The 27,361-nt window shown below is 40.8% G+C and overlaps 1 protein-coding gene across 2 annotated transcripts; it reads left to right on the top strand.

The window, feature by feature from the left end:
- The first annotated feature begins 629 nt into the window (after positions 1 to 629).
- On the top strand, positions 630 to 27,361 carry scp2a (sterol carrier protein 2a). 2 transcript variants are annotated; one of them, XM_049598167.1, is made up of 16 exons: positions 630 to 786; positions 1,989 to 2,046; positions 2,157 to 2,228; positions 2,512 to 2,643; positions 2,745 to 2,809; positions 3,078 to 3,204; positions 3,347 to 3,410; positions 3,514 to 3,600; positions 3,839 to 3,989; positions 5,225 to 5,372; positions 6,786 to 6,893; positions 10,285 to 10,438; positions 11,869 to 11,965; positions 17,083 to 17,212; positions 24,179 to 24,258; positions 26,765 to 27,361. In XM_049598167.1, exons 1-16 carry the CDS (start codon positions 733 to 735, stop codon positions 26,858 to 26,860), a joined length of 1,623 nt encoding a protein of 540 aa, XP_049454124.1. In that variant the 5' UTR covers positions 630 to 732; the 3' UTR covers positions 26,861 to 27,361. The 2 variants fall into 2 exon arrangements, with proteins under 2 accessions (XP_049454124.1, XP_049454125.1); XM_049598168.1 differs by lacking the exons at positions 24,179 to 24,258; positions 26,765 to 27,361 and adding an exon at positions 23,605 to 24,121.

Genomic DNA, 27,361 nt, shown 5'->3' with positions numbered 1-27,361 from the left:
TGATGAGAAAAGTTCTCATGGGAAGAAAAGTCTGCTCTTTTCTTAATGAGATAGTTATCTTGTTAATTAGTAATTTAGAAAAACAATTGCTGGATTTTTTTCACCATGAAAAAAATTCTCATTTTGTTAATTAAAAAAAAAACAGAGCAGGCTTTTAGAATAACTTATTTATTTAAATTATCAAAGAGACAAAATATTAAATGTGAAATGATTGAACACAATAAACAAAACAACAAATGAGTGCCTAAAATTTCACATTTTCTCAGCCTCTCCATATATTTATAATTATTCATAATTTATAATTCTTGATAGACACTGCTGCTACTTAGTTTTCATCACTTTATTACAATTACTATTATATATTTATATCTTTCTAGCCCATTGAGTGTGAACAATTTTCCCTGAATAAATAATGGTTGAATGAATGAATGAATGAATGAATATAACAGCAGCCTCAAGTATTACCACATGTTTGAGTGCCAAAGAAAAAATAGCAAAGATACCCATCATCATACCCACATGGAGGTGCTGGTTTTCCTCACCGAGTGACGCATCAGCTGCATCATAGACGATCTTTGCTCTGTAGTGAGTTAGCTGGATCATAGACGATCTTTGCTCTGTAGTGAGTTAGCTAGATCATAGACGATCTTTGCTCTGTAGTGCGTTAGCTGGACTCTGTCAGTGCTGCTGCTGTGAGCTGTTCACGGACCTGTGTGTCTCTGAGAGAAGAACATGACACCTGCAAGGATGAACAGGGTGTTTGTCATCGGTGTGGGCATGACGAAGGTAATATTAAATCACATTTTATTATCTCAGACAATTAGCAAGACGACATAAACAACCCTTGTGTAAGGCTTGAGGCTAGCTTAGTTAGCTAACTCCAGATTGTAGAACTTTGGACTTGTTCCTCTTAAAAACGCGTTTTATTTCAGTAAGACAACAAGTCAGAGGGTAGTTAACTTTTAAAATGAATGTAAGGGACATTAATTGTGCTCATATGGTGTCGACAGCTCTCCAAGATCTGTGTCAACACCACACCACACACTGTAAACATTAGCTAGCTAAGTTAGCCCAAACAAGCTAACATTGTGTCAGTTTATGTTTTATTTTTATGTTTAGTTGTAGTTTTCTGGGTCTGCGTTGCTTCCTCGACCTCCTTGGCTCTGTATCTCATGTCGACACACTGAGTCCATAGTTCATGGCCACCAGAGGCACAAAGTGTGCAAAGGGTCATCACTGCAGCAGGCTGCTGCTGCTGGCACCATGAACTGAGCTGTTAAGCTAGTTTCACCATAGTCAGAACAAGTGTCAGGTCATATGAGCAGATTGAGTTTATTAACCTTAATGCTCACAGCTAACAATGAAACAGGTGCATACTTTATACTAAAAATGTAAAATGTAAATCTAAATATGACTTTACATAATAAAAATATCCACATGTATGTACTCACATGCACCCATACATTCATTCTCATACAACCATGCATGCTTTATTTCTGTGAGGTTTGCTGGGTGTTCAGACAAAAAGGCTCTTCAGCGAATCATCAAGACAGCAGAAAGTCACTGGTTGCCACCTCTTGCACGTCAACACCTGCACTTTATTTCATTATTGCTCTTTTATTGTTATTGTTTCATTTATGTTTAATTTTTTTATGTTGTAGTTATTGTATGCACCATGGTGGAGTTGTGCTCCTACTTTCATTGTACTGTAAAGTACAGTGACAATCAAGGAATTCAGTTCAGTGCATACAATTTTAATGCAACAACAGAAGAACCCCAAAAAAGCCACTTGCAAGTGAAGATGGAATTAGGGTTCAAGGGTCTACTGCCTGAGCCATAGCCACCGCTATCTTATGTAATGGTTACGGAGACAATAAAGTTGAGTGCCAAAGAATGTCATAGTGTACTGGAGAACAGGAGGAACAGATATGAATGCTTATGTTGATTGACCTTCACTGTCTGTCACACTTTTTTATGTTTTGCTGCAGTTTGACAAACCTGGAGCCCGAGGTGACTATGATTACCCTGACATGGCCAAGGAAGCAGGTGCTTATCTTAACAGAATATAGACGCTGCTCAGTCATTGAAAAGATAACATGTCTGATTATCTGTTAAAGGATCTTGTTGCATAACATGATGTCTACATCTTGTTATAGGTCAGAAGGCTTTGGCAGATGCAGGAGTCCCATATTCTGCCATTGAACAAGCCTGTGTTGGATATGTCTATGGTAAGATGCTGTTAAAGGTTAACTTAGGTATTTTTCAACCTGGATTCAACCCTATTTTCCCATGTTTTTGTTTCTAAATTACTAATGTCACTGACATAGTGTGCCAACTTTTTATATTCTCATATACATACAAAATATGCTCTCATAATTTCCGATCTTCTTTTTGTAATTTTAAGTAAAATGCTTTGAGTCATGAAAGAAAAGTCTCTCATATTGGAATATTCTGAGTAAAAGAGTGCACTGACTCAGGGATAGCATCTTCTTTTCTACCTTCTCCCCTCAGGTGACTCCACATGTGGACAGAGGGCCATTTACCACAGCCTGGGCCTGACTGGGATCCCCATCATCAACGTCAACAACAACTGCTCCACAGGCTCCACTGCTCTCTTCATGGCACGCCAGCTCGTTCGGGGAGGTGAGTGGAGCGGGACGCCTTGAAAGTGATAAAGCACCCTTGGAAAAACCTTGTGCGATTCTTTATCACCCCGAGACTAACAGCGCTGTCTCCTGTTGTAGGTCTTGCTGACTGTGTGCTCGCTCTCGGGTTTGAGAGGATGGAGAAGGGCTCTTTGTCTGCAAAGGTATAAAACTGTATGATGTGTGTTGCTGTACTGGATGTAGAGGAGGTGGACAAAATAGCACATTATATGTGTGCTGATCTACCACTGCCTCAATCAGTTAGTTTGACTGTCTTATTGTGTGAACTTGATGAATCCGAACCATCCATTTTAAACACTAAAATACCTCATACAACCACATTTCAAAAAAAATCCACACTATCCCTTTAAGGTGTCGTTTTATACTCAGTAAAAAACAAGTAAAATGTTATTTAAAAATACCTGCTTGTAGTTTATGGACAGGACCAATCCCATGGACAAGCACATGGAGGTGATGATCAACCGCTATGGCATGGTGGCAGCTCCAGCAGCACCACAGATGTTTGGCAACGCTGGCAGGGAGCACATGGAGAAATATGGTGTGTGCTACATGTGTGTTTGACACAGAGATGGCTTACAAGGTCTAAAATGTGAAGCTGATGGTTATATCTCGCATTGAGGTCATGATTTTACCACATCATACACATTAAAGTTTTGTGTTGATATTTTGAACTCTTACAGGCACTAAACCGGAACACTTTGCCAAAATCGCCTGGAAAAACCACAAGCATTCCACCAACAACCCGTAAGACAGCGTTAACTTAAAGAAAAGTTTATTGCTTCAGTAAATCTTTGAATTTATTTTTATTTAAGTGTGTGTGTGTGAATGTGTGTGTATGTCCATGCAGGTATTCACAGTTCCAGGATGAGTACAGTTTGGAGCAGGTGATGAAGTCCAGGAAGGTTTTTGACTACCTTACTCTGCTGCAGTGTTGGTAAGAGCCTCACTGGTCACAGTTAGTGTCGTTATGAGTATAACTACGGCCCCGTTTCCACCAAACACTTTCGGTACAGTACCTTTGGAACCAAAAGTAACCCTTCAGACATGGTACCTAGACCCTAGCGTTTCCACCAATTTCTTTTTGATCAAAACACAGAGTTTTTGATGATAATTACTTCAGTTTCTAACTTCACCATGTCTGTCTGACTGTTCTGTTCTTCTCCTCTCATCAGCCCTACATCAGATGGTGCCGGAGCAGCAGTTTTGGCCAGTGAGGCCTTCGTCAGGAAACACCACCTGGAGAACCAGGCAGTGGAGATTTTGGCCCAGGAGATGGTGACTGACCTCTCCTCCACGTTTGAAGAAAACAGCTGCATTAAGATGGTAAGATACTGTCATTTAATAATGTGTAACATTCTTTTCTGGATCTACAAACGACACAGTATTGGAAGTGTATTATACTATACTTTGTCAGGGGATGAGAAATGTACCTAACATATGCTACAGCCAAGAACAGAGGGAGATTTTTGATGGCTAAACTAAAGAAACAGTTTTGCATGACAGAGAAGAAAATGTTAACATTATATATTTCTGCAGAACTGGAATACATTAAGAATTATGATTTGCACTATACAGACATTACCAAAAATGTTTTGAGAATGTTGACAAATGGAAGATAAGTCCTCTATTCCTGCCATTCATGGCAACATGCACTCTTTAATATTTAGATTTAATCAAATAAATTTGACCTTTTAATGATATGAATGTAAATACAGCTCCAAGGAAGTTTCTTGAAGACCGACTGTTTAGACAGTGAGGTCTGAGTTAGGGATTAATGGCTGCAATCAATATTTTGGCTGTTGGTAAAGCACACGGGGAGGACTGTCAGAGCATTGAGTTTTATTTGCGTTTTCAAGATGTACTGTTCCCCTCTCTATTTGCACCATTTGTCCACTTAGTCTATCAAATAATGATTGGGTTTGCAGAGGTATTGCAATACATCTTGTGATGGGTTTTATCTTCAAAGTGGAACTAAACATGTTTTTATACCTCTGTGCTGCAGACAGATGGAGCTGGAAGCATTATGTATTGGGTTTGCCTGTGGCCTCGTGCCTACAGCAGTATCACAGCCCTGCTGATATTCAGTACAACAGAATTCCCTCTTGTGTAATATTGCTTAAGCACTGCTGAGGGCATCACAATAACAACAATACACAATATCTCATTATTAAAAACTGAGGCTAGGATTGAAGGTTAATTCTTGTCTTATAAGGTAAGTTAGGATAAGATACACCTTTATTGATCCCATAATTGAGAAGTTCCAGTGTTATAGCAGTCAATGAGAAAGAGTCAGATTAAAGATTTCAAAATGAAACTTAAAAAACTTAAATAACTAGGCATGCAAATAAGTAAAAAAAATACAAGAGATGGCGATAAATAACAATAACAATAATAATAATAATGAAAATAATAGGAAGTATAAATAAAGTTATACTTATCAGCTGTAGTCCTGTGTGTTTAGAATTTATCAGGACCTGAAAGATAACTCCACTGTGATGAATTTGTTTCCTTAAATGAGTCCCTAGATATACTTTCTTTGTTTTTTTCTTTCTGTTCAGGTGGGATATGACATGTCTCGGTTGGCTGCCAGAAAGTGTTTTGAAACCGCAGGTCTGAAGCCCAGTGACGTCGATGTGGTCGAGCTGCACGACTGCTTCTCAGCCAACGAGCTCATCACATACGAGGCTCTGGGACTGTGTCCAGAGGGTGAGACTACAGCTCTTAAAATCCGACTTTATCCCCCAGCTATTTTAAAACTTGGCTGTTCGGGCAGTTATGAATAATATTTCCACTGCTCTTCTTCCACCTGAATTTTAGGTTATACTTTGAGGAGAATACGTAGACATGAAAATGGGCCAGGGTTAGTTACAAACAACAATAACCACAATAAAAACAAAAAAAAGGCCACATTTAAAAATCTCTTTACATTGTTTGATCAGCTTTATTGACATAGCAACTGAGTGATCGCACATCTGGGAGGTCTGACAGCTTCATCAGTGTTGTCGAACAGCTCAGTTTCCCCTCACTGACACCACGACGCAAGAGTAACTTTTACAAATATTTCCACTCAGGAGATAATTTGAAAAGCTACTTATTGAGTCGCGCCTCTGACTGCAGCGACGTGTTGATGTTAAATTAGATCAAGTTGAATCTTTCGGGCATGGATAACATGTTTTCATGTCATTCATCAGCTCATAGTAGTGTAATATGCTGATATTGGCCCTCTGTGGTGCCTTCCTGTGGTCGAGAGACAGGTTAGACTTCTCAGTGTTGCATTTTATAGTATTTGTACAATTTATTATTTACTTGTAGAGACTTTATATATAATCATATATCAAGTCTCTACGATTTATTATTTACTTGTAGAGACTTGATATATGATTATCTTTCTTTCTATAGCATATTCTAGACACAAAGACAATTCAGAGCGCTTTACATGAGCATAAATGTAGTAAACAAAACAGAAAAAAGGCAATTCATAAAATAGTAATTTAAAAAATGGTAGATTTAAGGGGTTTAAGAGGTGTAGAAGTATAACAATATTAAATATTAATAAATATTAAATTACCACAGACAAAGCGGTGGCAAACAGAAAAGTTTTAAGTGGTTAGGGGGAGAATAATAAATAAAACAAAACATTAAAACTTTTCAATTAGGGAAAATAATTCCATAGATAAATCAAGATAATTTAAATTAAAATATAAATTATATAATAAGTTAATTTATATAAATATATGATAAATTATGTGAAAAGCCCTAAAAATTTGCAATAATATAATAATTTCATAGATAAATTAAAATAATTAAAATGTAAAATAAAATATAGTTATGTAAAACAATTACAAGTAGAGGGTGGGAGGTTTAGGATCAAATTTTGAAAAGGTTTAAGTGAATTTATTTTCAGGAGTCAGTTGCACCCCTGAGACATTGAACTATGATTGTTTTAATTACATTCACATTTTTTCATATAAAATGTGCTGCTATATATAAACAAAGGTGTTTGTTGTTAATACCATGCATGCACTGATGTCTTCATATTAAAATGTCATAATATTATATTGTATTTTAACTAATTTGAACTGTTTCGTGATCTTCTCGTGTGTTTCTCTACCTCTGCAGGTAAAGCAGGAGAGCTGATTGACAGAGGGGACAACACATACGGAGGCAAGTTTGTGATCAACCCCAGCGGTGGTCTCATCTCTAAAGGACATCCTCTGGGCGCCACAGGTACGCTCAGCCTCTGACTCTTGATTAAGCCTCTTGATATTTACTAGAGGTCAAAGCACACAATACATAATCCTGTCTGGTAGGAAGTGAAAATGCCAGATCAAAGTGTCAAAGTGTTAGCTGCTATTTCTTTAATCTTGTCTGAAGCAGCAGATGCATTGAACTTTCTATAAAGAAGATACAGCCGAACAGCTTCCACAGTGGCCACTAGATGGCGGCATGTGTCACATAGTGATGGCCACCAGGATTGTAACTGCGTAAAGCTGCATGTGAGAGGGCAGCAGGCTGTGGCTTTGGCAAACCTCCCCTGTAATCTCTGCACATGTTAAACTCTTGAGGTACAAGGCTGAGCGAACGCTGCAGCTGACTCACCCAGCCTCTGCAACAGCGGCCCTCATCTTCATCTTCATCTTCCGTCTTTCATATTACACAAAGTCATACCTGCTTAATGGATGAGTTCACCAAAAAAAACCTCAAAAAACATATTTTTCCAACGGCAATGTCTCTTTCCATAAATCTTGACCTGGTTACTCAAGATTATCCACAGACCTTGTTGTGAGCAGCTTCATACAGGTACTATTAAGAATAAAAATACATTTTGTTAATTTGTGACATTAACGTCTGTTCAGTCTCCTCTTCACCCCATTGTGAATGAGATCGTGTGATTCGCTGGGATGGTGCGAGGGGACAGTATGTGATGATTTAAAAAGCATTGTCTTACAACCCTAGCCGGGTTGTAATCAGCCGGGTCGCCCCAAGCTGAATCCTGAAGACGTTAAAGACATCTGGAGCCTTGTAGGATCTCAAGTGAACTTTCTACCTCTTTTGGCACCCGGATTTCGGAGGGAGTGTCCCTCATGTCCAGGGTAATCTTGGGGGCAGGGTCGTAAACATTTGACCATCCTTGTGGCTTCTCTATTTACTTGTAATCCAGGATCTGGAGAGTTTAGAATACTGGTGTTCCTACAATCAGTTACTTGCTATGTGTTAGCTTGAAGTTGTGAAGAAAACAGTTTTTTCTCGCTTGCCTCCACCGTTAAAGAAGAATCCAAAAAAGGCGAACATTGTTCATGTATTAAAGTAAATGGGCTCCACATTTAACAACAGTAAAACTATCTGTTTAGAAACTCTCACACAACCCGTGCAACACATGCATTTCAGCTAAAACGTCACAAGAAACCCTCCTGCCAACTTTTTCCTTCATTTAACAAGGATCATTAGACTTGTCACTTTCAGATTGTGGTTTTTCTTTGATTAATAATCTCCCTTGTCTTCATTTCTCTCTCCATCTGCCTTCCGTCCTTTGTTCCGAAGGATCTCAAACATCACTCCGTCCTCCCCATTATTTTTGCAGTTACTTTCCCCATTCATGTCACCAGTACTCCTTCTATCTCCTGGGTCACTCTCCTGTGCCCCAGTCAGCGCTAAGCTGTCTGATCCCTGGTGTTGCTCCTAATCTTGGTTGTGACCTCTCCACTCGGGAACGCTGTGAGCACAGATATTGATGGCTAATTCCCTGAGTCACGCAGGGACCCTATTGCAGGAGGGGATGTGACTCATTTCAGGAGGAAGTGACATGGCATTCAGGGGTACTGAAGTGTCATCGATGCGCAGCTTGGTGCATGTGTTGACTTATCACATGCCTTTACCCTTCAGAATTGAAAAGGCTGAAAAGACATGTTATTATCGAAAGAGCATTTGTAATCTTCTCTCTGTAGAAGAACTCACTTGAGGACGATTAATGAGAGAATTCTGAACGTTCCTTCTAATATGTCTGACGTCATATCCAGACACTATTTATTCTGACAGATAGCCAAGCCTTCAGTTTATTCTCCAGTTGGCATTTAGGCAAGAATTGTACTGACACAAACAGGTCCTCGTGGAGAAGATTAGGAGAGCGCTGCAGAATGTGAAAGACGCACCATGAGGAGGTCTTTGCCCTTAAGTCCTTTAGCTTATTGGGATAATGGAGAGATGCAAAAGCTCATTTAGCAGATGGGATGAAATACTTAGCCATAACGCTAACGCAGGAGCTGTCCCTGCCGAGATTAGGGAGTTGTCAGATTAAGGGTCAACTTGTCACCCGTCTCAGTGAAGATATTGTGTTAAACTCGTGCAGAATGCTTCAGTGTCTTCACCTTGAGGCCGAGACATGACGAGATTGGAGCCATTCTCAGTGTTGGTGCTTTATTAATATTCAAAATCACTCTGGTTCCTCACTGAAAATAGTTCTTGTAATTACTATTTTTTAATTCATTTAACTCCTTCACTATAAGGTTTATCAAGACATGCCACACTGATGGTTGATATAGAGAAATGAGAAACATAAATGCACTCTTACTGAATGAAAATAAACATGTAGTTTAAGAGTGAACATGTTTTTAATCCCAATCTTATCCAGCAGAAAATAAATCAAACTGTCACATTATGCATTGGTTTTTCAATGACTTTAAATATAAACCATATACCAAAAATACCTCTTAAATAATCAAACATGTGACTCACTCGACTGAATGTACTGAATCAACTCTGCTTCTTCTCATGTCTTTCTTCATGTTGCACATATGGAAAATGCAGCGCTTCAAGTGAGCCAATCATCAAGTTGCTGCCGCTGGTGTTTTCCTAAGTAGCTCGTCAATTAAGGATGTCCTTGCTCTGTGCAATCAGTGCGATTCTTCCTGTGTTTTGTCATCAGTCATTTTGCTAGTATGTGAGAAACACTGAAGACGAGTCTCTGCACTTAAGTCAGCAGGACACAACCTCTGAGCTGAGCATATAGAGCATGTGGGCAGGGGGGCTGATGCAGACAGATAGATGTGTCATCATGCTCGCATTGTTTTGAATCGGTGGCTCGTGGATGTAAATTGTACACGCATAGTGAATTGCAACTTGTTAATCATCATCATCAACTGTTTTATTGGAATCTTTCATTAGAAATTAATATGATAAAGAAGCCGGCTGGACTTGAATGAGTAGTAGGCTGTTTGGCCGGCAGCTGGCGCTTATAGAAAGCTCTGATCCCTCAGAAAAAATGTACTGTAGAAAGGTAAAATGTCTGTCACTTGTCCTTTTTTCGCTCCCTGTGTTTTATGAAAAAGGAAAATAGAGAGGTCTTTTGTTCAGTGCGACAAATGTAGCTTAAAACAAATGACAGTACTTCCACTGATGCAGCGTACAATGTGTATTTTTTTTTTCTTGGAACTCCATTTCAGAGTCAAAATCAAAATAGTTCCTGATAATGACACCTGAGCTTCTTCACTTGTTTCTGTCTTTCTCACTTGTGTGAGCATACGTTGTCAGCCATTTACACTTTAAATTGCACCACATCCACCTCTATGTGTCACACCACTCTCACCCTCTTTTCCTTCTCCTCCTCTCTGTGCTCTCTCAGGTTTGGCCCAGTGTGCAGAGCTGTGCTGGCAGCTCCGAGGGCAGGCCGGCAAGAGGCAGGTCCCGGCGGCCAAAGTGGCCCTGCAACACAACATTGGCTTAGGAGGAGCTGTGGTCGTCACTCTCTACAGGCTGGGATTCCCTCAGGAGGCCAGGTGAGGAAGTAGTTAGCAACGATTTGTCAGTAGTTTGGTTATAGTGATGTTGATAGGTTTCTAGTGTAGTGAGTCCCAGGGACCCACTGGTGATTACTTTTAGTGGGGCCGCAATAAAGTTGTGTTTTTTGATGATTTGTAGTGTTAAACTTGTGTTTCAAGGTGTGAGAAAGAATAGTATCAGTAACATTGTTAACACTGTGCTACATTACAGAGAAATACAAACTGTACTAATGAACCTTCATTAATATAGGCCTATATTTTATCTACAAGTGCGCGTCACACACTGAGCGAGCCGCCTGTTAATGACGCTGTCAGCAAAGCAGTAATGATTGTGCTAAGTGGCTAATGGGCATGTAGCTACTTCCATGTTTCAGATGATACGTCTTGTTTGTAGTCGATCAATGAAGATGAGTTTACATATCACCTTGGGTTCGTCCTTCACCTTCTCAAAATGATCCCACACTTTGGATTTCCTGCCCGACATGTTATTAACTAGCCTGTGGAATAACCACAGGTACCAGCCCTGGAAATTAGGGGCCGTACACATGCTGCATCTTTAACCGCCTGGAAAACGCAAGGTCGGGTGCTGGGCACTATTCTTGTGCCGTTTTTTTGCCAGCTTTCAAGAGTGCAGCTAAGCAACCCTGACAAGGCCTATAGCCTATTTACCTGAAACCCTGAGAGCAGAGCTGATCTTTTTCCAGGCGCTGTTTATAAGTGTGTAGACCCTTATTTTTTTTTATAATTTATCAGACTGAATCTTTACAGAAGAAGGGAAAGATATCTTGTTGGCTGTGATTGGTGTGTAACATGACTCCTGTTTCTCTTCCTGTGTCTGTCCTTTCAAATTAAATTCCCACATGGTCCAGTCATATAGGATTTGATTCATTTTGACAAGGCGCAGCTCCTAATAGAGATTCACGCTTATTTTTAAATTTTTTTCTGCGACTAAGCGATCAATGAAATTTTGCCGGCTAATGACCTTTCTGGTCGACTAACGTTTGGTTGACTATTAGGAGGCAGATAGTAAAGCAAACTTCTTTTAGATTTTTAATGGGTCAAGGATGCAGAGCGCACACCTAGCAACATCACTACAGTGAGATACTTGTAGTGTATATTTTCTAAGTGACCAGTTTTTCAGGCTCGTAAAAGCAGGCAATTTGCTGCAGATTAAAACAGCAGAGGCGTGAGTCATAGTAGATCTGTTTCTATATTCTGTAACCGTTCTTCTCTTTATTATTTGGCCTTGTGCTGCAGATACAGTATATTGCTTTATCCAGTGTTGCCATCCTGCAACATAATATGTAGATTGAAATTTGTACTGCCTCACATGTCATTTGATCAAGGTGAAGCCTCATACAGCTGAAGTCTTTTTTTCTCACATGGTGTTTAGTTTGTATGAAGCTGTGTTTTTCTCCTTCCTACAGCTCCCACATCAGGGCAGTTCCCACCAGCTCAGCCAGTGGTCTGGAGCAGTTTAAAGCTTACTCTGTCTTCAAAGAGATAGAAAAACGTCTACAGGAGGTACAGCACACTTTGTATCCAATTAAATCTGTCCATTTTCTTGGTTCCCTTGTCTTCCTCTCAGTCTACTGATCATTCCATATCACGCAAATGCAAACATGAGCCCAGAGTAGGTGTTCATTAGTGTTCCAAGGAACCGTCAAAGAAAAATTAAAGCGATTGTGAGACTATCATCTTTTCTTTGTAAAGGCAGCGAGCGATGTACCGTGTTGATGCTTTTATTGTAAAGCAACACACAGCATGAAAAAGCAGACTGCAGTTTCAGGGCCATATAGCAAACACACTTAAAGTCACAGCAGCTTATAAGTACAGTGATAGTGACCTTCTTGGCCACCAATAACACACTGTTGTAAACATTGTCCATTATTTTGTGCAGGTATAGTATGTACTGCTACAAGAAAATAACAACATCAATGTCATCTCTATTTGCAGAGCACTGCTTTGGAAACACAGTGATTCACAACTCCGTATTAAAAACATGAACTCTGTTAGTGCAGCACTGACAACATACATCAGTTGAATGTTATTGGGTTTTGTATTACCTGAAAACATGGTCAGCAGGAGTTTTATATCTAGTTCAGGGCTTACAGTTGCGCTTTGATGCATCAGAGGAGATCGGGTGAACCAGTTCTTTATGTGCAGGCTGTTACCATGGGGCTTTTTTTGTATAAATGTACAGTCATTGAAAGAACAGATCAACATAATAAATTAACGGTAATCTGTATGACACAATGAGACAGAAAGAGAGACAGACAGAGACAGAGAGGGATGCAGGACAGACGATAATGTTGAGAGAAAGAGAGCGAGAGTGAGAGCGAGCCTGGTGTATTATAGGGGGGTCCTCCAGCAGACTAGGCCTAAGTCAGCCTAACTAGGGGCTGGTACAGGGCAAGCCTGAGCCAGCCCTAACTATAAGCTTTATCAAAGAGGAAAGTCTTAAGTCTAGTCTTAAATGTGGAGACGGTGTCTGCCTCCCGGACCGTAACAGGAAGATGATTCCACAGGAGAGGAGCCTGACAGCTGAAGGCTCTGGCTCCTGATCTACTTTTGGAGACTTTAGGGACCATGAGTAACCCTGCGTTCTCAGAGCGCAGTGTTCTGGTGGGATAATAAGGCACTATGAGCTCTCTAAGATATGACGGAGCTTGACCATTTAGAGCTTTATAAGTTAACAGTAGGATTTTAAATTCAATTCTTGATTTTACAGGGAGCCAGTGCAGAGAAGCTGAAATAGGAGAAATATGATCACGTTTCTTAGTTCCTGTTAGTACACGTGCTGCTGCATTCTGAATTATCATCATCTTACAATCATCTTTTTAAAGACTTATTACTACCTCATAATAGGGAGTTACAGTAATCCAGTGTAGAGGTAACAAAAGCGTGGACCAGTTTTTCCCGCCATTTTATTATTTTATCCACTTAGCTTCAACCACCAGATCACCACCAAAATTTTATTTTAATTTTATATATGTTATTAATCCCTGAGGGGAAATTCAATTTTTCACTCTGTTTATCAATTACACACAGGTCCGACTCCGAACACACACATGCACAAACTGGACCTATACATGCACTAAGTGGAGAGATGTCAGAGTGGGCTGCCCATGGACAGGCGCTCCAAGCAGTTGGGGGGTTCGGTGCCTTGCTCAGGGGCACGGGGGTGAACTGGCAACTCTCCAGCTACCAGTCCACGCCCCACATTTTTGGTCCGGACGGGGACTTGAACAGGCGACCCTCCGGTTCCCAACCCAAGTCCCTATGGGCTGAGCTACTGCCGCCATCTGTTACATGTCCCATTATCAACCTTTCCTGAAAATTTCATCAAAATCCGTTCAGAACTTTTTGAGTTATTTTGCAGACAAACAAACAGACAAACAGACCAACTCCTTGGCGGAGGTAATAAAGGGCATTGACAATATACATCTCTTTATATACATTCTCTTTTCCAACTTATTCCCTAACTAAAACAGAAAACATTCTCCACACACAAAACAAACAAAAAAAGATAGTGGCATATTGAGCACATAAACCTACATGGAAACGTGTTTCAAGATCTCAGTCCACGCTAGTTCATTCAGTCCGTTCCTAAGGGCCAGGCCCCATCATTTCCAATAAAGTCCAGAAAAGGGTCCCAGATGTGAAAAAACTTGAATGGCTCCATGGTTCCATAGTGCTCCAGATCCAGTATGAACCCATAGGAACAGTATCTGAAATCCACTGAAGAAGAACACACCTCCTTGCACTAACAAGAAGCACCTTGAGCAGCTTCAGTCAAGAGGGGCTAAAGTTCAGGGGTTTTTTTTATTTTATTTAAAAATCTATTTCTTTACACACTTTGACCCAGAAGTTATTAATAAGGGTACCACTGCACCCAGCAAACTCCACAAATCCATCCATCAGCTCCGCCATCCACAGTCAGACACATGCGGCTGCTTATTTACTGCTGAATTACAGCTCAAAACTCATGCTAACGACTGACGCAGCTCCATTGTGAGTGTTTTGCAAGCTGGCGAAACACCCTGGAGCCGGCTGTTTACTGCAGTTGACCTGTCTGTGCTCCGAGCTCATACTGCTCATACAGCATGAGAAAATAACTACAAGCACAACAATTCTCGGCTTCCTAGTTTGAAGCATTTTTGTAATGCGTTTCATAAAACAATTTATCATTCTGTTCTCTTCTTGTCTCATTTTGAATGTCTGATAGCCCACCACTAACATTTTAGTTTTGTCGTTAGAGAAAACAAAACGTACATTTTGTCATAGTTTTCATTATGAGAGATGGATTTTTAGCTTGTCGATGTCCCATCTTCATCATGGAAAAAAGGTTGACAAATTTTATCTTTATAGAATTTGTTAATGAAATTAATACTGAACTACACCCGCCAACCGTATCACCACGCAGATGGAAGACTGCATGTACTCTTGGATGAGAGGCATGTGCTCAGGACAGAGTGGGTTCTAAACATTAATGGCGTCCACCCCAGCTAGTAGTAGATCTGCGCTTCCTCCTGCAAGGTTACATGATTGGCAGGTGTAGTTTGGTAGTGAGAAAATACTTCCTTCTTAAAACTGCTCACAACAAGGTCTGTGGATTATCTTGAGTAACCGGGTCATGATTTCTGGAAAGAGACATTGCTGTTGAGTTTTTCAAATGTATTTTTTGACACTGAGCTCCACAAGCTGAGTGCCATCTAGTTCCATTATATTGGAGAGAAGGCAGACATCTCTACGGCTGATATCTCCAACACTCTGCAACTCAGACTAAAACAATCTACACTGATACACAGCACTACAGGTAAAAGAAAAAAATGTGTTTTTGATTTTGGGGTGAACTGTCACTTTAAGGCAGTGTTGAATCCATAAGCAGCTATTTATTTTAACTTCCATGGACCATCTCAGAACCATTTGAGCCTGTGATATGTCATTGATCATCAGTTTAACCTGCGTCTTGGTGGCTGACGCTGCAGTTGTTGTTGCAGAGGAGAGCTACCGTACATTAATGATGCGTAGGAGGAGTGGTAACTTGGAAAGCTTGCTGTAGGACCGCCGAAGAGCCTGGAAGCCTCAGATGGCAGAACTGTATATGTGGAGTATATATCATATTGATTTAAATTCTACTCACTCCCACGTGTCCAGTGCCCACACCTCTCCTGCACATAGAATAATAACTGTGCTGCTCTCGGGTGGATTACTAGAATCAGTGGCTCTGAACAACTGCAGACAAAGTCAGTTTGATTGGTGGTTTCAAGTGTTGGTCATATTTCTTAAGAGCAGACATGATTTGATGACCCGCTGCTTGTTCCTGCCAAACATTGTCCGGGTTGTTTGATGATGTTTCTGTCAGAATTGAACACTGAAAGGAGCTAAAATGTGTGTGGTTCTTAAAAATTGGGTGATTGTGTTCACAGAATATTTTAGAGATGGGTTTTGGCAGAGACTCTCACTTTATTGTGTGAATACACGGTAAGACATGAAAGGCGTGTGATTATTTTGCCCCAGAAAGAAAAAACACGCTGCCCCCTTCTTCACTGAAATGACTGGGTGAAGAGATGAACCTTTGTTACATTCAAACCCTTGCCAACGGAGTTCACACTATGCTGCTTAAGCCTGTCGCTGCCAGGAAAAGCTGTCTGTATTTTGCAGTAGGCTTGGTTTTGGTGTCTAGTGACTGTGGCGTCTTTGCCGTGAGGGTGCAACAGAAGTGTTCAGTTTAACGTCAGTCAGGCAGAGCTTAAGGCCTTTGCACACTGAGTCCGAAACTTTTGTCCATCATTAAGTTTCTGCGTTTTTCACATTCGTCAGAGCCTTTAGAGACGTTTGACCAAGAATCAATGAAGAAAATGTGGCGAACAAATCATTTCATGACTCAGACAGCTCACTTTCAACAGATCAGATAGTAATATTCAGGTGGGTGATGATGATGAGGGGGAGGATATGGACCACACACACAACGTGGAGGACAGCTCCATCTCTTCATGCAGTTGCGGTGCCAAATGAAAGACAGGGAGGGAGTGGTGACAGCCAGATAGGTAACTCCAGAGAGAAGTACCTTTTCATTTTGTCACGTGAATTGTGAATTTTCACAACGAATAGAACAATAAAATGCATCGGAATCAGTGTGCAAGGTTTCTTTGCGTAACGTTCTTTTTTCGGATGATGGATTAAAAAAAAATGCACCGGAAATAGAAACGGAAACAGTGTGCAAAGGCCTCAAAGGCAGCAGGAAGGGATCAAAGTGATGGAGCAATCCAGGAGTATAGCTGTGGACGGAAAATCCTTAGAAGCAATTCAGGAAAGTTTCTCAAATGGATGCTCCAGGTCAAAAAGAAACTTGGCATTTGGAGGAAGGATAGAAGTGTAAAAAAAAAAAAAAAAAAAAAACACTTAAAGAAAAGTGCTCCTGAAGGCAGGGAAGATGCTGCGAGCTCACTTGCAGGCATACATCATAAGCACACATCGACAGTGTTTGTGTAATTACGATCACTTACAGAGGGGTCAGACAATGTTCCGCTCTCCAGCTTCAATTACAAAACCATACGACACTGATTTAAATTCTTCAAGTGGTGCTGTCTACAGCCGCAATATGCCAACTCAAAAGCCTTCTTGACTTCTTGCAGGAAGGAGAGCAGCTTGTCAAGAAGATTGGTGGAGTGTTTGCCTTTAAAGTGAAGGATGGACCAGATGGGAAAGAGGCGACTTGGGTCGTAGATGTGAAAAGTGGCAAAGGTTCTGTCACCAACGACACAGGTACGTATCCCAATGGAGGTGTTTAACTCTGCTGTCAGTGATAAATAACACTTATTTAGTGTTTTTGTTGCAGCAGTCTTATTTTAAAATGTATTTTATGGACTTAGTGGCATATAGAGGTGAGGTTGCAGACTGTAAAGCAACTAAAACTTTTCGTGTGTGCCAACAGTGCAGGAGAACTATAGTGGCTGATGCAAAAACATGAATGGCCCTATCTAGAGCCAGTGTTTGGTTTGTCCAATCATAGCTACTTAAAGCCCCTTTTATGCTGCCTGCTCAAGGTGGGAAGTGTACTTCCATCCTGGGCTTTACTCTCCAACTTTTTGCCTCTTTTGTGTTGTATTGTGTTCAATATAATGATTCACAGAAATATTGCTTTTAAGTCACAATAAAAATTCTGTGGCTGATTTCCCCTCAGTAAGACTTCTTTCTCTCAGCCCATTTCCACACGCCTACCTCTTTAGCAGCACTTTGTACAGGCACCAACATGTGACTTTTATGGCTTTCTCTTTTTTCGAGAGAACACCCACACATCCGTGTATCACATCCCTTGCTGTGATGATCATAGTCTGTGGTGTCGAAGTAAAACATGTTTCAAACAGGCCGTAGAAACCAATTTTAATCACTTTGTTTGTTTGGCTGTTTTTCTTTGAAGCTCAGAAGAAAAATACATTTATTCCCACAGATTAGTGTTGTCAAAAATATCAATCTATTGCTACATTTTGATTCTGAATATTTAAAACCAGTTCATTACTCATTTTCCACAGTATTGATACACCAGTACCAGCTGGGCTTTAGATTAAACAGAAGAGCAGCTCTGTGTCTCTCTTAGTGTTGTTGGAGAACTTGTGCGTGGAGGAGTATGGTATGGATGTAAATGGTATCGTTTAAATTAATGTCTTGTTCAAAAACATATCAGTATATCGTACATAGTCATTATATCGTTCAGCTCTACCGCTCGCTAGCTGCTAAATCATTAACCTCGGTGGCTTCTAGATACTTACAGTTCGGCAGCGTACCTCACATAAATCCTGGTTTAGAAAAGAGAAACTTTGAACCAAGATTTAAACTTAAAATTGAAAAAATCTTCACCTCCTGTAGTGCTGTTTTATTTTAAAAATATTATTATTGAAAGGATGATATTTAGTTGTTTTTGTGGCTTCAGATGTCAGAGATTGTTTCGGCTGTCTACCTGTGTATCAGATAGGTGCAATCCTAGTGAATTATCAGTCAATCAAGATACACACAGAAGCACAACCACCCTCTCATAAATAGCCTCCTGACTGCTTCCATTAGGCTGCACCCCCTCCTGATGTTCTCTGGATCTAAGCCATTATTTCTGAGGTAACCGTTGCCTCTTCATCTAACTCATTGTTCAGGAAGTGGAAAGAAAATCTTCAGGGATGTTGTCAGATGCTCTGATAAATTCATCCTGATTCTTTTTGCCTTTATTGTATGGCAGTCGTGCCTTTGTATTTGGTGAGGGAGAGATTTTAGTGCCAGACCATGTAGCTCTTGAAAGAAGAAATAACATTCTCTTTCAAATCAAAAACTCTGTGCAGGAGAAATGACAAAACTCTTGTTTGAAAATGTTTTCCTGCTGCAGCCTTACTCTGCTATGACCAGCAGCTCAACTGATGTTGTCTGTTAGCAAACTTTCTGTGTTCCCAACAGTACTGAGTCAGTTTGCTGATTATATTACTCTTCTCTGCCTTTGCTAACGTTACAGTGCATTTTAGCGTATCGCAGGTAAACATTAGTTTAATAGCAGAAGTAAATGCAGATGTATTTGATGTTTTATGTAGTTGTAAGACCCTGTAAAAGACTAGGGCCTCTAGTTTCGCGGACCGGGGGAGGCGGAGGCGCAGCGCACCTGTACCGCACCACAACTGTAAGTCAATGTTGCGTTTCTCTCGTGTGCGCGTGCTCTCTCTTTTCTCTCACAGTCTCACTCTGTTTCTTTTCTTTTGACTTTTCTAAGATGACAGATGCTGAATATATACTCTCTATCTGATGCTGTGGCTGTTTGTGGTTGGCTGAGAGGGATGTGAACTCATTAGTTTGCAGCTATGTTAATCAAATCAGGTTGGGTTTCCATTATGCGTGCCAAACGTGCCCAACGGTGCCAATCCCCTTTGATCTGACATCAGATGTGACGGGACAGTCGATACAGAGATACATTTTTGTGCTGATTGCAGATAGTTGCATTGAATAGTGGTTTTTGTGAGAATTTATTGCATCGTTAATGTGCCTGACATTCTGGAGACCTGCCTGTGAGGTTTTGGTGACGTGTGCGCACTGTCTGCCGCACCTCGGTCTGCCAAACTACCAAACTGAGCGCGCCTCGGGTTGCACTGCTGGAAACTAGCTCTGTGCGGGGTTTGCCACCCTGCGCCGCGCCGGGAAACTAGAGGCCTATGGCACCAAATTTCCTCGGAAAGGAACAAGAAAGAATCCGTCCATTTGTCCATACATACCTACATAAACAGATACATAAATAACAGGAGTAAACACACTGTACTTCAGGTCTGCTAACGATGATGTCTCTAAAGAAACTGTCTCAGGAGAATCTTAGAAAACGAAGGGAAATGTGGTGCCATCCTGTAATTAGAACACCTATTAAGCAAACTCATTCAATCATTCATTTTCTGTGACCCCTTATCCTGTTGGGGGTCACGGGTGTACTGAACACACAGCTGAATAAGGCGAGAGGCAGGGTACACCCTGGACAGGTCACCAGACTATCACAGGGCTACACAAAAGCCCTTTTTAGAATAGGAATTGTGCACATTTGCAGGAAAGCCCAGTCAGTCTTTTTTTCAGCATTGGCAGTATAAAAACAAAATTGGGGAGTGCGGCAAAATGGGGGGCATGAGCAAGTAACAAAACGTGTAGCTCAGTGTGTGATGTAAACAGTGACATACTCAGAGGAAAGCCGCGGCTGGTCAGTTCTTTGGCGATTCTCTCGTAAGTTGGCCTGTCTTTCACCGTCCCCGTCATCTGATGGTTAATGGTCTCTTTGTTTGTGAGGGCAAGGAGGCTGCATAATTCCTTGTCTCCTCAGTTGCTCATCTTTACTGTGTCCGTCAGGTTTGCGTTTCCCTCTTGCTACTAGCTGCTCACTAATTCCTGCTATCAGCTGTTTCCTGTTTATCCACCACCAGTGGGTCGCACGTGCCGCGTCATCAACAGCTCCTTCCACAAGTCTTCAACAGCCCCTCCCATTGTGGAAGGCCGCCTCGGTCTGTTTAAACCAAAAAAGTTCCGCCAATATGACTACTCTACGAGGCGGAAAATTGGGCACCTCGGATCAACTCGCCAATCCGGCTCTGTGTGTCTAAACGCTCGCAGCTTGCCGGCAAAACGGCTCAACATTTGCAGAAAATCTGGCAGTGTAAAAGGGGCTGTAGGGGCAGACAACCATTTACACTCAACATTCACACCTATGGACAATTTAGAGTCACCAATCAACCTGCATATATTTGGACAGTGGGAGGAAGCTGGAGTACCTGGAGAAAACCCACGCAGACACGGGCAATGCATGCAAACTCCACACAGAAGGGCTCCCCCACCCTGAGGTCCCATTAAGCAAACTAAAGGTCAAAATTTGATTATTTTTTTTTTTACACAATCAAACCATGTGTTTTTCCAGTCGAAAGAAACTATGTCTGCACTTGATAATGGTGATTTAGTAAGTTAAAGCGTCTTTATCTCCTTTACTGCGGCATATTTTCCAGTGAAGTGGAATATTTTAGCTGAGTACAGTTACGAGACTGATTTAAAAAAAATGTTTTCATTTGATTGGACTGCTAAAATGTGGGCAAACTTAGAATTAAGCGCAATACAGAGCTACAGTGGCGTCTGCTGCTGAGTAGGCACCACACACACCTCCCTTGTCGTTAGATGAGGAGGAGGACGAGGGGGAGATGAATGAATCAAGCCTTTGCCACATTGTTCTGGAAATGAAAACAAAAGTTTTGGCAACTGATACCCAAACACACACATTTTATTTATTTACTTACCTTTATTTAACCAAGAAGTCCCATTGAGATTGAAAATCTCTTTTAGAAGCGAGACCTGGCCGAGGTAGGAGCCAATAGAAACACATTTAAAATGCAACAATTTCAACATATAATACAAAAACCCACAATAAAACAAAAGCTATTCAAACATAGTGGCCTCTCAAGAGATCTGGGGTACATTAAAAAGCAATCACTTGGAGGAGCGTAGCTGGTAACTACCAGAGCTTACACACAGAAGGGAGCAGAGGTAGGCAGAAAGTTTGCAGAAAGTTTGCCCAGTATTGCTTCATAGTTAAAAATATACCAGTGTTGTTGTCTGCAAGTGGTCAATGACGTCCAACCCACCCTTCCTATCTCTCTCCATATTTCTCTGATGGCCAGTCACAATCCACTAATGGTGAATTCAAGGTTTATGTGACCGGTGTGACTAAGTCGTCTCCCAAAGTTTCATTTGATTGGATGAACTTTTGTTCGCATGTACATGATGAGTCATTAAAGGGGGCAAAAAGTGAAATCGTTTCACCGCTAAGTTTGCTGTTGTGCACTGCCTGTAGACCAAAACAAAGTGTGTCATGAGCCACTCCTCCCTGTAGCTCTGTTCTCCACCACGCCCCCCCCCAACCACTAGCCTCGTCTAACAGTTAGCGATGTCTCGGTGTTTAGCTACTCCCCTGCCTACTTCAATGATGATGGTACCTGTAATAAATGCAATATATTTGCTGAGATGGAGGTGAGGCTCAGTGGCTAGAGGAGCTGGTAGAAGCGCTCCATAGCTGTTAAGTTACTCCAGTAGCCTGTGGCAGCCGACTCGGCTAGTGCTAACAACGGGAGCTAACGCTAACATTCCTCCTCTTCTCCGTGAGTGAGAGCGATGTTTTAGCCTAGCGGGCAGCTGGCTCGCGGGTGGGGATTCACATGAACGTACATGAACATGCAGCCGGACCAGCTTGTAAACAATGGGCTGGAGATCAACACAGAGAGAGGGTGTGTGAGGTCATGCTATACTCCAGATGAAATTGCACCTCTAGTTCTTCACATAGCAATTTTTTAATTCCTTCAATCTAGAAATGATGACTTTTGCTTATTGCTCCTTTAAACATTTGAAATAGCTGAAAAGACAGGGGTTTTGATGTAAAAACACTCTAGTACTGGTCTGGTTTTTTTACACCTACTTAGCATATAGCAAGAGATAAATTATTAAGTAACAGAGGGGACAGGATTAAAACTAGGAAAATGTATTTTTCATTTTATGGTAAAGTAAAAGCACAGTGACTCGTTGCGTCAGTGTGCTACGCTTCATTACAGGTGATATGTTTCACACTCATTGTTGCATCTTATATGACAAAGTTGGCTCCTCCTTAGCTAAGAGAAGGGAGCAGCATTGTATGTAGTTTATCTATAAGGCCCTTCTGTACTACCTGGTTACCTCCGCTCTCTGGTTGCATTTCAATGGGGTACTTACAATGTTAGGTCTCAGGATATCTTAACATAAGCTGTGCCCCTCGTTTGCTCTTAACTTTGAAAGCGTGGCTTCAAAAATTAAGCTGTGACAATTGGACTGAGCTCCAAAACAAGATTACCTGTTAAATAAAGGAAGAAATTAATGTTGAAAATCCTCTACTTGCCACTTATGGCCCCCACAGTGGGCGCTCTTAAGGGAAAGTTACATAATCTCACTTTAAAAGGGTTATTATTGAAAAGTTTATAATGACAGTGTATCAAGGAAAACTTGCTTTTTTCGTTCCAGCTGTGGACCAACTACCCGGAAACCCATTCCATGCTGGTGGAAAAGTTTTCATAGTGTCGTTTTCTGTCACAGCAGGCTGCAGTTTTCAGTGGAAAGGCTCTAAAACACCACCAAACATAACTCTGCAGCTCATACTGGGTTATAAAACTTGGAAAGGTCACTTTTTGTTTAGATCATGTCAAAGAGGCATTTATATAACTGTTCAGGACAACAGAGAATTCACCTCACTCACATATACATAACATTTCTATCGGGGAAAAAAAACATGTTTTCATCTGATTTCACTAGTTGATGCCTTTTTAATGTTGATGGAAAAAGGTTTTATTCTGCTTTAATACACGGATTGTGGCCTTCAGAAATTAGTCCTGAAAAGCAGCACAACACGTCCACTTTTCATAATGCTTTCTGAATCCTTGCTCTAGTGAAAGAAACTGTATTTTACTTTTGTGCCTCACACACCTTTTTTTATACATATACTAGAGGAGTGTTTCACCCAAATGCCAAGTCTACTCTGAAGTGCTTTTATTTATGTAACATCTAGTCCCTGAGTATTGTTATGTTTTTCTGTCTTTGTGCATTTTGATTACTTCCTGTTTTATTTTTGTATTTTCCTGTCATTCCAGATCCTCACCTCCTGTCCTCCTGTGTTTCCCGCCTTGTGTGATTACCTGCCCCGCCCTGATTAGTGTCACCTGTGTCTCATTATCCCACCTTCCCTTGTGTATTTAGTCTGTGTGCATCCCTTTGTCTCTGCCAGTTCGTCTTTTCAGTTCCCTGTAAGCGTCCCAGCCTTTTTCCCAGTGTGAGTCTCGAGAGTGTATGATCTAGTTCTGTTTTTTGGACCCTGCCTCTGCCTTAGCTTTTTTTGGATACCTCTGCCTTGTCTGACTGCCTTCCTGTGTACCGAACCAGCCGTTTTCATTAAAGACTTTTGTTGTGAACTGAACCTCAGTTGAGTCCTGCTCTTGAGTCCTATCAGTTCAACCTTAACAATTTAGAGAACTCTAAGAATGGTAACTAACATTTGTTTTTTTTCTTCTTGCATCTTCTGAGCACATGGAGGATATTTTTTCTTAATGAGGGCATAAATAGCAGCAAATGTGCATTTGTTTCTGTGTGTGAGACATTTTAGTTCTGATGCATTTGATGTATTGTAATCAGTTATAATAAATGAGCCCCTTAATTTCTTTCTTGTAGGTAAAAAGGCAGACTGCACTTTGGCCATGAGTGACGAGGATCTTCGGGATCTGATGACAGGAAAGCTGAATGCACAAACGGTATGTATTATTCTTATTTATCTGTACTCAGGTGGGGGTGAGCATATTCTGTACAAAATGATCTTATAAAGATTAATCATATAATAATCTAGATAGGCAGTAGTAAAAGTCACATTTTGGTTCATATGGTTTAGGGTAGGTAGGTAGATAGGTTGATAGGTTGATTGATAGGTAGGTAGGTAGATTGATTGATAGGTGGATAGGTAGGTAGGTAGGTTGATAGATTGGTTGGTAGGTAGGTAGGTAGATAGGAAGGTAGGTACATAGGTAGGTAGATAGGTAGGTTGATAGATTGATAGGTAGGTAGGTAGATTGATAGATAAGTGGATAGGTAGGTAGGTAGGTAGGTAGGTAGGTAGGTAGGTTGATAGATAGGTAGGTGGTTAGATTGGTAGGTAGGTAGATAGGAAGGTAGGTACATAGGTAGGAAGGTAGATAGATGGATAGATAGGTGGATAGGTAGGCCGGTAGGTGGATAGGTAGGCCGGTAGGTGGATAGGTAGGCCGGTAGGTAGGTTGGTAGGTAGGTAGGTAGGTTGATAGACAGATAGGTAGGTAGTTAGATAGGAAGGTAGGTACATAGGAAGGTAGGTAGATAGATGGATAGGTAGGTAGGTAGATTGATAGACATATAGGTACGTACATAGGTAGGTGGTTAGGTAGGTAGGTAGGTAGATAGATAGATAGATAGATAGGTAGATAGGTAGATAAAGTAGGTAGGTAGGTTGATTGATTGATTGATTGATTGATTGATTGATTGATTGACGGACGGATAGGTTGATAGGTAGGTGGTTAGATAGGTAGGTAGGTAGATAGGTAGGTGGTTAGATAGGTAAGTAGGTACATAGGTGGATGGATGGATGGATGGATGGATGGATGGATGGGTAGGTAGGTAGGCAGGTAGGTACATTGATAGACAGATAGGTAGGTAGATGAGGTAGGTACATAGGTAGGTAGGTAGGTAGGTAGGTAGGTAGGTAGATAGATGGATAGGCAGGTAGGTAGATAGGTAGATAAGGTAGGTAGGTAGATAGGAAGGTTGGTACATCGGTAGGTAGGTAGGAAGGTAGGTACATAGGTAGGTAGGTACATAAGGTAGGTACATAGGTAGGTAGGTAGATAAGGTAGGTACGTAGGTAGGTAGGTAGGTAGGTAGGTAGGTAGGTAGGTAGGTAGGTAGATAGGAAGGTTGGTACATCGGTAGGTAGGAAGGTAGGTAGATAGGAAGGATGGTACATTGGTAGGTAGGTAGGAAGGTAGGTACATCGGTAGGTAGGTAGGTAGATAGGTGGATCTTTATTTTACTTTAAAGAACTTTATTGTCTGCTTCTCTCAAACTTAGCAAAGGTACATACAGACACATAACACAAGTTATTTAGTATTTTAGTGACAGAGAAACTTAAGGGGGAGCTTTAAAAAAAAGGTTCCCTTAACAGTGTGGGAAGTTGATTCTTAGACATGATACGGATGTTGACGATTCGTCATCAATTCACAAATGTCAATAAATGATTATCTAAATGTTTATGAATGAGGTAATGTTGATGGAAGATGCCTGGAGATTCCCATCCCTACCGCTCTCCTGGAAATATTAGTTTACAGAGGAACAACAGGCTCAATTATTGGCCGTAATTAAGTACTGTGTCACTTTATGATGCTTGAACATGTCTTGAGAAAGTTCAGTGTGACTGTAACGTCAACAATTTTTGATAAATCAATGCAGAGGTGATTAGAGTGTGCAGGTAGTCCCTTTTTCTTTTAAATGTGGTCTTTGGAGGATTTGATTCCCTGCACTAAACACAATACAATACAAATGATGTGCATGTTGCCTTCAACTCATCTATGTCAACACAAGACAATAAACTGTCTAGTACACCTAAAAGCCTCAGTCCTTGCTCTGTTTAATAACTTTCTGACACTCAGGGCAGAGAGGCATGGCAAAGTGTCGTGCAGCCCTAGCAATCGGCCGAAATAGGACCAAACTGCACTACTTACAGAGTAGAAGGTAGTCTCTGCCAGATGAACACAAAGTACACAGTCCAAAAAAATCAGTTGAAGGTATCTAAAAACACTGGGCAGGATCAAAGACTAAGATTCAGAAAAGTGGTCAAATACAAGAAACTCAGGAAACAAAGTGGAGTGATGGCAGAGTGGCCGAGACAAAGAGAATTACTCAGACTAATTAAACAACAGTGGAAGGGTAATGAGGGACAGGTGCAACTAATCAGGGTGGGGTAGTTAATCACACAGGCGGGAGACACACAAGGGCATGGAATGAAGTAAAAGAGAGACAAAAGTGCCAGGACCAGGATGTAACAACAATAAATGAGCTCTGATTGGATTTTGGCAAGCATCACTTCTAGTATGTCATTAGATTTCTGTTTGTTAAAAAATGTCATGTTTTCTTTTTCAGTGTAGCAGAGATGCATCTTTCAGTCACAAACATTCTTGCAGTATAAGTGCATTTTGATGGAGTTTTAATCATTTTCCTCCTCACTCCTGTCCGCAGGCGTTCTTCAAAGGCAAACTGAAGATCACTGGGAACATGGGCATGGCCATGAAGCTGCAGACCCTCCAGATTACACCAGGCAAGGCAAAGCTGTGAGAACCCGTGCTAGCTTGTTTCCCTCTGAGCAACACTTCAAGGACAGATTTGTTAGGAAACTTAATTTAATTTTGCTAATCAACAAGCTCGTTGAACACTTTTCATAATGCGCTTGATCTAAAGAGATGATCCATAAAGTTTTAATCCCAGCTGCTATGTTGATATCAGAGCACACTCAGTGCCAAGTACTTAGATAATTTTTAATATCCTGTAATATGTTGTTTAATCTTGTTGACCCATCTTCTTCAAGTCTGATATAAATGCTGAAACATTCAGTTTCAGAGTCTTTAAGAACCACTTGCTCATATGCAACATCAGTGCAATTTTCATAATATTCCAACACTGTATGTGCCTCTAATGTCCTGTCTGTCAAATTAAGCTTGTGGTTTAAAGCCGTTTAGGCCTCAACCATTTTGATACATCATTTTGTATATAATATAGATCTGTAAATGATAACAATTATCTAATTTTTTAAGAATAAATCTTCACCGACAATAACAA

The sequence above is a fragment of the Epinephelus fuscoguttatus genome, linkage group LG15 (genome assembly GCF_011397635.1).
Source record: "Epinephelus fuscoguttatus linkage group LG15, E.fuscoguttatus.final_Chr_v1".
Taxonomy (NCBI): Eukaryota; Metazoa; Chordata; class Actinopteri; order Perciformes; family Serranidae; genus Epinephelus; species Epinephelus fuscoguttatus.
Note: the sequence above shows the minus strand (reverse complement) of the source record. Positions and strands in the feature narration are given on the sequence as shown.